This window comes from Chanos chanos, chromosome 2 (genome assembly GCF_902362185.1).
Source record: "Chanos chanos chromosome 2, fChaCha1.1, whole genome shotgun sequence".
Lineage (NCBI taxonomy): Eukaryota > Metazoa > Chordata > Actinopteri > Gonorynchiformes > Chanidae > Chanos > Chanos chanos.
Window position 1 is genome coordinate 20,307,435 of NC_044496.1, and position 9,668 is coordinate 20,317,102.

At 42.3% G+C, this 9,668-nt stretch overlaps 1 protein-coding gene across 2 annotated transcripts; it reads right to left on the minus strand.

The window, feature by feature from the left end:
- Nucleotides 1-1,360: 1,360 nt before the first annotated feature.
- Nucleotides 1,361-8,320, minus strand: ctr9 (CTR9 component of Paf1/RNA polymerase II complex). 2 transcript variants are annotated; one of them, XM_030766461.1, is made up of 23 exons: nt 8,212-8,320; nt 7,554-7,652; nt 7,169-7,408; nt 6,908-7,025; nt 6,703-6,792; nt 6,363-6,619; nt 6,172-6,279; nt 5,848-6,084; nt 5,667-5,756; nt 5,436-5,564; nt 4,951-5,134; nt 4,768-4,856; nt 4,490-4,675; nt 4,314-4,401; nt 4,058-4,206; nt 3,837-3,953; nt 3,558-3,703; nt 3,347-3,418; nt 2,968-3,253; nt 2,703-2,857; nt 2,504-2,591; nt 2,283-2,389; nt 1,361-2,150 (listed from the first exon to the last, which is right to left on the minus strand). In XM_030766461.1, the coding sequence occupies exons 1-23, from the start codon at nt 8,254-8,256 to the stop codon at nt 1,739-1,741; spliced, it is 3,492 nt and encodes a 1,163-aa protein (XP_030622321.1). In that variant the 5' UTR covers nt 8,257-8,320; the 3' UTR covers nt 1,361-1,738. The 2 variants fall into 2 exon arrangements, with proteins under 2 accessions (XP_030622321.1, XP_030622319.1); XM_030766459.1 differs by having other exon boundaries at nt 2,283-2,395.
- Nucleotides 8,321-9,668: the final 1,348 nt, after the last annotated feature.

Consider the following 9,668-nt stretch of genomic DNA (forward strand, 5'->3'; position numbering starts at 1 on the left):
TCAAATCTGGCTGAGTGGCCCTTTAAGTCATAATCATTCTCATTTAACATTTATATTCAATCCAGCAACAGGGACTTAAACCACTCACTCATTCACTCGTTGTCTAAGCCGCTTATCCTAGTTAGGGTCGTGGAGAGTACTGGAGCCTATCCCAGCACTCATAAGGCGAAAGGCGGGGAAACACCCTGGACAAGTCGCCAGTCCATCGCAGGGACTTAAACCAGAGACTTAAAACTAAAAAATGAAACCAAACTTCCAATAGGTGCAAAGAGTATATTAACAAATCACTAGTGAGAAAATTACCATGGTAGACTTGAACTCACTGATGACAATCTGCACAGATCTACAAAAAACAGATGAGGTAAAATTTGCAGATCCAAAATAGAAAGGTGGTTTACTGTGAATAACAGTTTCTGTAGTCTTGTTGACAGGATCAGCTGAACAGTGACAGAACATTGGATGATCTCCAACTCAACTGTCAAATTTTCAGCAACTTAAACGAGTTAAAAAAAAAAAAAGATAAACTGAAAAAATCCATTAGTCCTGGGCTAAAACATAGGACAATTCTTTTCAGTGAAGCTTCAGTATTGAACCTTATGCTTCTCGGCTCCAGTCCCAGGTATTATTTTCCATCTTCATCACCAACACTGCTGTTATGAAAGAGCTTCGCTTAAGAATGACTGTAGTCCAGTGTGTTTAAGCAAAACCGCAAAGACACACAAAAAGCCAGTGTAATTGAGTTCCATGACTGGGATTACGAAAAACTGCCCAAACCACAGCCACAAAAAAACACAGCATGATGCTGAAGGCCTCTCTTGTAATTTTAACAGCACATAACTGTCAGCTGTGCTACTGTGGCAACGAGTTATGCAGATGGGCAAGAACAACGCTATGTCTAACTGAAACCAATAAGGATCCTAGAGTAGACACATCAAACAACATGTAGGGATGGAACTATTCTATGCTATTTTTGGTGGATTGATACAGTTCTAACGAAAAAAGACACATTATTTCACCATGGCTTGCTGGGATACTGGTCAGATTTTTCTGTCTCTACACACCGAACCATAAAGGTTATGCTTTCACAGAAAAACAGTGGGCAAACTATTTACTCGCAACCAAACGGGAACGTGTTATTCTAGTTACAATTTGAAATTAATACCTATGCATTCCAGAAAGTTTCTAAACTCGAATTAAAATGAATAAGAGCGTGACAATCCTATAACTTAGTATAAATATGGATGGATTTCAGTGCACACTGAGATCACCAGCAACACAAACTGGTGCAAAATATACGCAAAACACCACAATCATTCTTTCACCTTTATGTCAAAGTTGAGTTGTTTATTCAAAAGGAAATTTGCAGTCCAGGTAAAGTGTATACTTTGACCAACTGTTCAACCACTTAAATCTTTCTGAACTAAATAGCAATTAAATTTTCTGAAATAATAAACACATAACAAAGGAGCAGAGGTTCATTTCAAGAGGTTCATTTTACTTATTAAAACATACCCTTCCTCTTCCCTGCAAATACATCCCAAATCAACATCACCACAAGCAAATAAAGACTTCAATGCATCAGTAATCTTATTACTGTCTTAAAAAGGTGTCCAAAAAGGAAAAAAAAGAGACAAGATAGCTACAAAAGAACAAAGATAGTTGCCATTTTCGGAGCCTAACTATTTGTTCATGACAAAATTACATATTACATTTCATTCTTTTCAAACAGCTTCGGTCACTAGTCGCTGTCGTCATCTGAACCACGGTTGGAGGCCTCGTTGTTGGAGGCCTCGTTGTTGGAGCCCTCCGGTTCGGACTCGTTATCGGAGCGCTGTGGAGAGCCCTCATTCTCCGAGCCTCGCTCGGAGGCTGCAGCAGGAGATCCAGGCTGGGACTCATCTTCTGATCCTTCTGAACGGCTCCTCTTGCTCTCGTTATCTGACTGCTCCGAGTCGGACTGCCTCTGAACTCTCCTTCTCTTCACCGCCCGCTCACTGCCCGACTCATCCTCGTCAGAGTTTCCAGAACGCCGGGGGCTACCGGCCTCGCTGCCTGTGCGGTTGCGTTCCTCGTCAGATTCACTGTCGGATGCAATGCGCTTCCTGTGGCCAGCGGCATCATCGGATCCTGAGCCACTGTCTCTGGGGTTTCTGGGTACAAAAAGAGTTGTTGACAGATGTTAAGTAGTATAGGGTTTCCTATTTTTTTTTTTTTTTACTTGTTAAAAAAAATCTTTCCCCTTGTAACATTTAAGTGACAAACCACAACGAGTTACTTCTGACCTGTCCTCAGCAATTTTTAGGCCATCCTCATCTGACGAGGACTCAGAAGATGAAATGATGGCTTTGGATTTAATCTTTCCTTTGAGAGATGGCGGCATACGCTCAGGCTTCGGCTAAAGAGAAAATTCATCATGAGTGACTGGTGGTTTCATAAAAACACACAAAAGAGCAAAGAAAAAATATTAAAAACAGCTATTTAGGCATTCAGATTAAGACGAAACCTTTTCAAACTTGCGCTCTTTGGGTTTGCGATTTTTCTTGGGTCTTGAACCCCCTTCCTCATCATCACTATCTCCTCCTTTGACAGGTCTGGAAAAAACAATGTCAAACTACAATCACAAAGCTTTCCTTCTCTACCCTGTCTCAAATTACTAGACTTGACTGTAATAAGAGTAGACCATGACATCCCATAAGTTTTACCTTCTCCTTTTCTTACGGGGTTTCTTTTCTCCATCTTCACCTTCTTCCTCCTGTTCACTACCACTACCCCCCTTCTTCTTCTTCTTCTTCTTGACAGGCAGCTCCTCATCAGAGTCATCATTGACAAAGTCGTCATAGTCGCCTCCTTTCTTCCGCTGACAAGGAAAATGCAATGTTTCATTTCCTACACACTGCATGCTAACCTCTTTACCTCTATTTCAAACAGAAACAGATCCAAGAGAAAACAGATCCGCAACCCACTCACCCGCCCACCTCCACCACCTTTCCTCTTCTCCTTTTGAGTCTCTTTCATGCTGTCTACAAAGGTCAGGAGATTCTTGGTCTTCTCTACAAACTGGGCTCTTTGCTCGAGCAGCTTCCTCTGCTCCTCTGCCTCCTTGCTCTTCCTCTCCTCCTGTTCTTTGAGCATCTGTTGTCGTAGCAAGTCTCTCTCTTGCTCCTGTTTGGCACGGAGCTCCTTCTCCTCCTCGTCCTGTTTGCGGGCACGGGCCACGTGGTACTGGGCTTGGCTGAGCAAATCAGAGCACTGCCTGGAGGAGTACCATATATGCAAAGATGAAATTCCTGTCTTTTCTTTCACACTGAACGAGTCTGATCCGGCCTATGTTTTCAAATGAACTCACCTGGCTTCTGAGGCAGCAAGTGCAAGATCAAACCTCATTTTGTCTCCTGCCTTGCTGAGGTAGCTGAAGTACCTGTAGGAATGAGACCAGAGAGGAGGTAAGAAGTTTGAGGATGAAGATGAAATTTGGGACTGAAGGGAGAGCTCCGGGCTTGGGGGAAAAAAAAAAGAAAAAAAAAGAGGTGAGCCTGAAGGTGCTAAAAATCACCCACCTGTGAGCCAACTCAAGCTCCTTCACCGCACTCAGCACAGCTTTCAGGTTGCTCTTCTCATCCTTCAAGACGAGTGTGGCCAGTCTCTGTAGCACCAGTGCCACATTAAACATCAACACTGTGTCACTGGGAGCAACGTGTCGCGCCTACACACAGACAGTCAAGACACAGGTACAAATGACATACAAACGTAAAAAGCATAGCACCAGCCCATATCATATTATAAATAACCACATATTCCCATATCATCCACGGTCTAATGGCCCATCAATAGCATACCTTCAGTAAGGTCTGTTTACATTCCTGCAGTTTGCCACATTTGAAGAGTGCACGAGCGAGGTAGAGCAAAACTTCCGTGTTCTGATGCTTGTAGAATTTTTTCAAGCAGTTTTCATACTGAGGATGCACAAAAAACAGGTCAAGAGGATGTCAAGAGGAAGAGGCCCCCCACCCCCCCGCGCTTACCACCACCACCACCAACCCCCAACAACCCCCCTCACCATCTGAACAGCACTGATGTATTGTTTCTGCTCCACATAGATATGTGCCAAATTAAGCCACACATCACTGATGTCTGCAGTAGCCTCTCGGACTTGGGCAAACACATCGCGGGCTTCACGGAAATATCCCTTATGAGCCAAAACAGCCCCTTAACCAGGACAAAAACACATTCACAGTAAACATTACGTAACTATTAAGAGAATATGATGGTTCATATAGAGAGTAAAAACTGACATGAGAACAAGGCTCACATACCAATGCCATTGGCAGCATAGAGGTTCTTGGCATCATTCCTCAAGACTTGTTTGTATATTGCCAGTGCTCGATCCTGATGTCGCTTTTCCTACAACAAACAAAGACACAGCAGTGAGGCCTCTCCTAGTGCTGACCTTTTCTGTGATAAACAGACTAAATGCGACTGAAATACACACCTTCTCTCTGTCCCTGGTAGGCTGGTGTAGGGTCTGAAGCCACACATTCCCAAGTGCAAGCATAGAATAGGTATCATTCTGAGTAGAAGGCTGTTTCAAGATGCGCTCAAACTTCTTCTGCCCCGGACCCCACTCTTGCTTGGCCAAGTGAAGGTTTCCAATAAGGGACCAGGCATCTGGGTGATCCTATAAAGGATATAAAGCACATGAAAATGACCAATGAGGAACGAAAAGGGTAATATGTGGAAAATGATCAAGGCCATATTAAAAACAGTGACCTGGTTGATCTGAAGAGCTTCTTTGAACCAGTCTGAAGCTTCATAGAAATTCCCTTTGTCACGTGCCATTGCTCCAAGACGAAGGTAACCTGTGAGAAATTATAGGAAGGCTCATTAAGACCATGAGGACAGAACAGCATGTCCACAGAAGAAATGATATGAAGGTATGAAGGGTTTGCGTACAGTCTACGTAGTTGGGATGTTCTCTCAGGATGTTCTTGTAGAGCTTCTCTGCCTCGTGAAACTCACACATGGCCTCATAGAGGCGGGCCAGGTTGTAGGAGGTGGTGACAGAGATGGCGTTGTAGTAATGCTCATCATGTTCACCCTCAGCTTTAGCTCTCTCCAGGGAAGCCAGGAAGTATTTCTACAAAAACAGTCAGAACAATTTCCCTTAGGAGTTTAGTCCTAGCAATTCATGAAAAAACTGATAAAAATTCAACTGACAAAGACAAAATTGATTTAAATCAGCTTTTTGAAATTCTACCTTATTACTATTACTAGAAGACCACTTGTTGCACAGTAAATTTACGGCGCAGAACCCCAATAACAGTCTCATGTCTAAGAACAAATCTACAGCTACTTCAGCTTGTATCCAAGTGAAAGTCACAGATCCCTCTGAAACAGACATCACTTTTGCATTTAATATGTATAGCTTCTCTCCTTACTTTGGCTTCTCCAAGGTTTCCCAGTCTGAAGTGTAATGCTCCTAAATTGTTGAGGATCTCAGGAGGGACGTCTGCCTGAACCTTCTCCTGCAGGATACGAGTGGCGGTGCCATACGCAGACAGAGCGCCCTGAGACGAAAAAAAAAAAAGAAACGCAGAGAGTGAAAAAAGAGGAAAAAGTGCACATTGGCAAAGTAATGTCTGAAGCAGCAGGTGAAACGTCAAGGTTACCTGGATGTCTGTCTGCTCCAGTATCTGAGCAAGTTCAATCCAAGCTTCCACATCATCAGGATATTGCTCGGTGACTTTTTTAAGATGGCCCTTCAGAAATATTGGGGAAAATGTTGTTTCATTACTACATGTCTATGTTCAACGCTGATGTTTCATGCAAACATAGGCCACAAAGACATACTTTGGCAATATCTCTTTTCTCCTGGTCATCTGATGTGGCGTAAAGGGATCCAAGAATTTTCATAGTTTCATAGTTGTTAGGGTAAGCCTTCAAGACCTTCTCAAAGCACTGTGCAGCGTTTTCTTTGTCTCTGCGGTACACATACATCTGACCCAGGCCGAAAAAGGGCAACACAAAGGTAGAGGATGCGAACTGAGTGGCCTGGTAGTAGTACTGAAAGGCTTGGTCATAATCCTCCTACAAGACAAAAATGGGCAGGATTTTAACATTTATATGATAACTGTGAATTTCTTCCCTTGTGAAGACTGGGAGCTTTGTTCTCACCTGAACGTGAAAGGAGCGAGCTAACTGATAGCAGCTCTCAGCTTGCATAGCTTCTACTTCTGTGTTGTGGAAAGCATGCAGGGCCAGATGCTGCACTTTGCTGTAGTCCTGAAAAAATAGAGTCAGGTGAAATCCAGAGCAATGTTCATGACATCTGACAGTTACTCTGCTGAAGGTGTTTTCTGCATTACCTTTTTGAAGAAAAAGTGATTGGCTAGATGGTTAAGCACCATAGGATTGCTAGGGTCAATGGTGTAAGCCCTGGAGAGCAGCTGCACTCCGTTCTTGATGGAGTCAGCTTCTTTATTGTTGAGCTCTAGCACAGCCAAACCCACCAGTGCCCCGACACACTTTGAGTTCAGCTCCAGGGCACGGCTGAAGGCAAGTCGAGCTTTCTCCAGCTTGTTGAGCTTGACAAAGCAGTGGCCCATTCCTAGCCTTACCTCGGCTAAACACAAAACAAAAGACGACAGATAAGTCTACAGACACCGGGGTTACATTTGTCTATGTCGTCCAATCAAATACACTCACCTGGACAGCCAGGGTTTGTGCGAAGGGCCTTTTTGTAATAGGCCAGGGCTCCTCTGTAATCTTTCTTATTGAAGGAGATGCAAGCCTTACCTATGAAAAACAAAATGTAATATTTATATTCCATGGCTGTATGCTCTATCTTGTTCGAATCATCGTGAGGACATGATAGATTTGAGGCCAGAATTTTAGCTCTAGTTTCAGATACCCAGGAGCGCCGGGATGTTGTTTGTTGACTGGTTCAAAACAAAGTGGAACTGTGCATCTGCCTGATCCATCTTATCTCCTTCCAGCAGACAAAAGCAAGCTCTTCCCAGTAAGTGGTTCTGATGCAAAAACAAAAACATTATTATTTTCCAGAGTTTGCTGCACAGGAGATCACACAGTCACTTCTGTGATGCATTTTGAAGGATGAGGTCTTTGGGGTTAATTAGGGACTGTGAGCCCGACAGTGACTCATGTCTCTCACCTGATCATACATGATGATCTTGTCAGCCATTGTGTAGAGAAGAGTGGACTGGTTGATAAGGTCCTTTTTGGCATCTTTATTCTTCTCTTTGCGGGCTTGCTGAACATAATAGGCAGCTAAGGTGTCCAGACAGGTCATCTGATCCTTCTCATGATCTCTATAATCGAGATTTCCATCTATGCGGGCCGCCTCCAGCAGCTTGACAAAGTCCTCCGTCTTTCCTTGCTTGTAATACTCCAACTGACAAGGAGGTAACCACAAGTTAGTAACAGATATGTAGTAACAGTGATAGATATCATATATATTATATTCCTGAGGACCCCTATGTTAAAGAGGTACCACTTCTTTCTAGCAAAAGAATACATCTCCCCAGTGTGCAACTTACAGCCAGTGCAATCCATATGTGCAACTGTGTGTGCTCCTGTTTCAGAATACTGATGACTTCATCTCCTTCAGGGAGCTGGTCAAAATCAAGCTCAATCACCTGAAAAAGCAGATTTCAAAAACGTAAAATTTGCGGTCTGAAAACAACGGTAATGGGAGGAAAAATCAGCACCAAAACTTTAGTATGGATCGGCGGTTAGATGTCATTGCGTAAGAAGTACAATGGTCGTTATACAGAGAGCAATTATGCTGTCTAAACCTTATGTACCTCGAGTTGCAATTCTAAACTGAGAAATGCATTGCACTTACAATCCCTCATGTGTGAAAGTACACGTACTCTGATGTATGATATCAAATGTGGTTCGATGGCTTGACCAGAAACATCAAACTATGTTGACTAGCTACTTTGCGAACTGGATATCTGCAAAATCCGTACAAAAGTTGGCCCATAAAAAGTAGACTTTAGCTATTGCTGAATATAATATCCTTGCTGTGCAACAATTATGCCTCCATAACTGATTCACAAGCTACATGGCTGTTAACTTATCCCAGCTCGCGCGTTAAAGGTTAGCAATCTCCGTAGTCAGTTATAGCTAGCTAACAAGCTACCAAAGTAATCCGTTAACTGTCATATTAACAGCCAACTCGATTTCCCTTACCTCGTCAGTGTCCCGAAGAGGAATCTCAATGGATCCTCGAGACATATTGTCTATATAAGTCACGATATTTGTCCAGACTAAAGTATTTTTACCAGGTCTCTCACACAACCAACCTGGTGAATGTGAGGACAACAAAGTGTTCAACTTCCAGGTCAGGGATCGTAGGTCGTCAAAATAAAAGTTCCAAACATAAGTAGAGGGAATGGAGGAGAAACTTTCAAATTCATTAAATTTTGACGTGTATTTCAAGTCGTATGGGGCGCTTGTTTGCGAATTATAGACTGACGAGCCGTTTTCCCGCTTCAATACAACTCATTTCTTGTAGCCTACGTGATGAGGAAAAGAGAACAATTTATCAAGCTGTAATACGATCCTTAATAAAACTGTCCTGTGGCACTCAACTACCGACTGACACGCATTGAAGACATGAATTCAATGATGTTCGGAATATAAATCTCCTGATGTTTCAGGATGTATTAATGCACAAGTCAGTGGAATAAGATTAGTCGGGACATTTCTAAACTCCATTTCTGAAACTCCAGACTTGTTCATACCTAATGTAAAATTTTGCAGTCTGACTTTGTCAGGAAGAGTGCTTGGGTGCATGGCTATAATAAAATACGAGGTTTCTGAAGCTGAACAGAGGACAAAAAGAATTTATGATTAATTTGAAAAGCTTTCCCCCGATATTTGTAATTATTCTTATTCTTATTCTTGTTTTATTATTCAGTGTATTTGCCGTTACAGAACATTAGAAGAACAGGCATATTATTTCAGCTAGTAATGCAATGAAGACACACAAGCTATAATTCCATAGGAGGCTTGTAGACAATTGGTTTATTTATAGTAATTGTTTATTATATTAGGACTATCTGATGTGTGGCGTCTTCCTCTTGAATTGTAGTTGGTGATCATTCAGTGAAGCTTGTAATGGCTTTAGAAAGGAAAGGAGGAGGAATAATGGGGTAGGCCTGTTAAACAGATTGCCATGAATCATTTGATATGGAAAACTACAGAATGTTAATTAAAATGGTCCAGTACAACAATATTGTCTTGTTCAGAGCACACACGCAGTGAATGGAGGGGGGGCATGTCAGCTGGTTTTGATGTGTGGCAGTGTATCAAAACAGGCAAAGGCTCTCTCAAGATCAGCTTGAGGGTTTCTGATTTGAACTGGGCAAAGAACTGACACCAGCAGGATGTGCTTCCTAATTACACAACTACCCAAAGCATCTAAAAGAAATTACCAGATGCCTTGTAAAATTGAGCACAGACCCATTTTTATGTATTGCTCTGCATTTAACATCTTTAGAGATTTATGGAGGCAATAATGCATCAGTGAGAGGTAAGAAGCTTTTTCAATTTCTCCCACATTTGATACTTAACCTTTGGTCTACAATGGAGTGAACCATTTTTTTTACTATTATTATGTTACGAAACTCTGAATCAAGGCATTT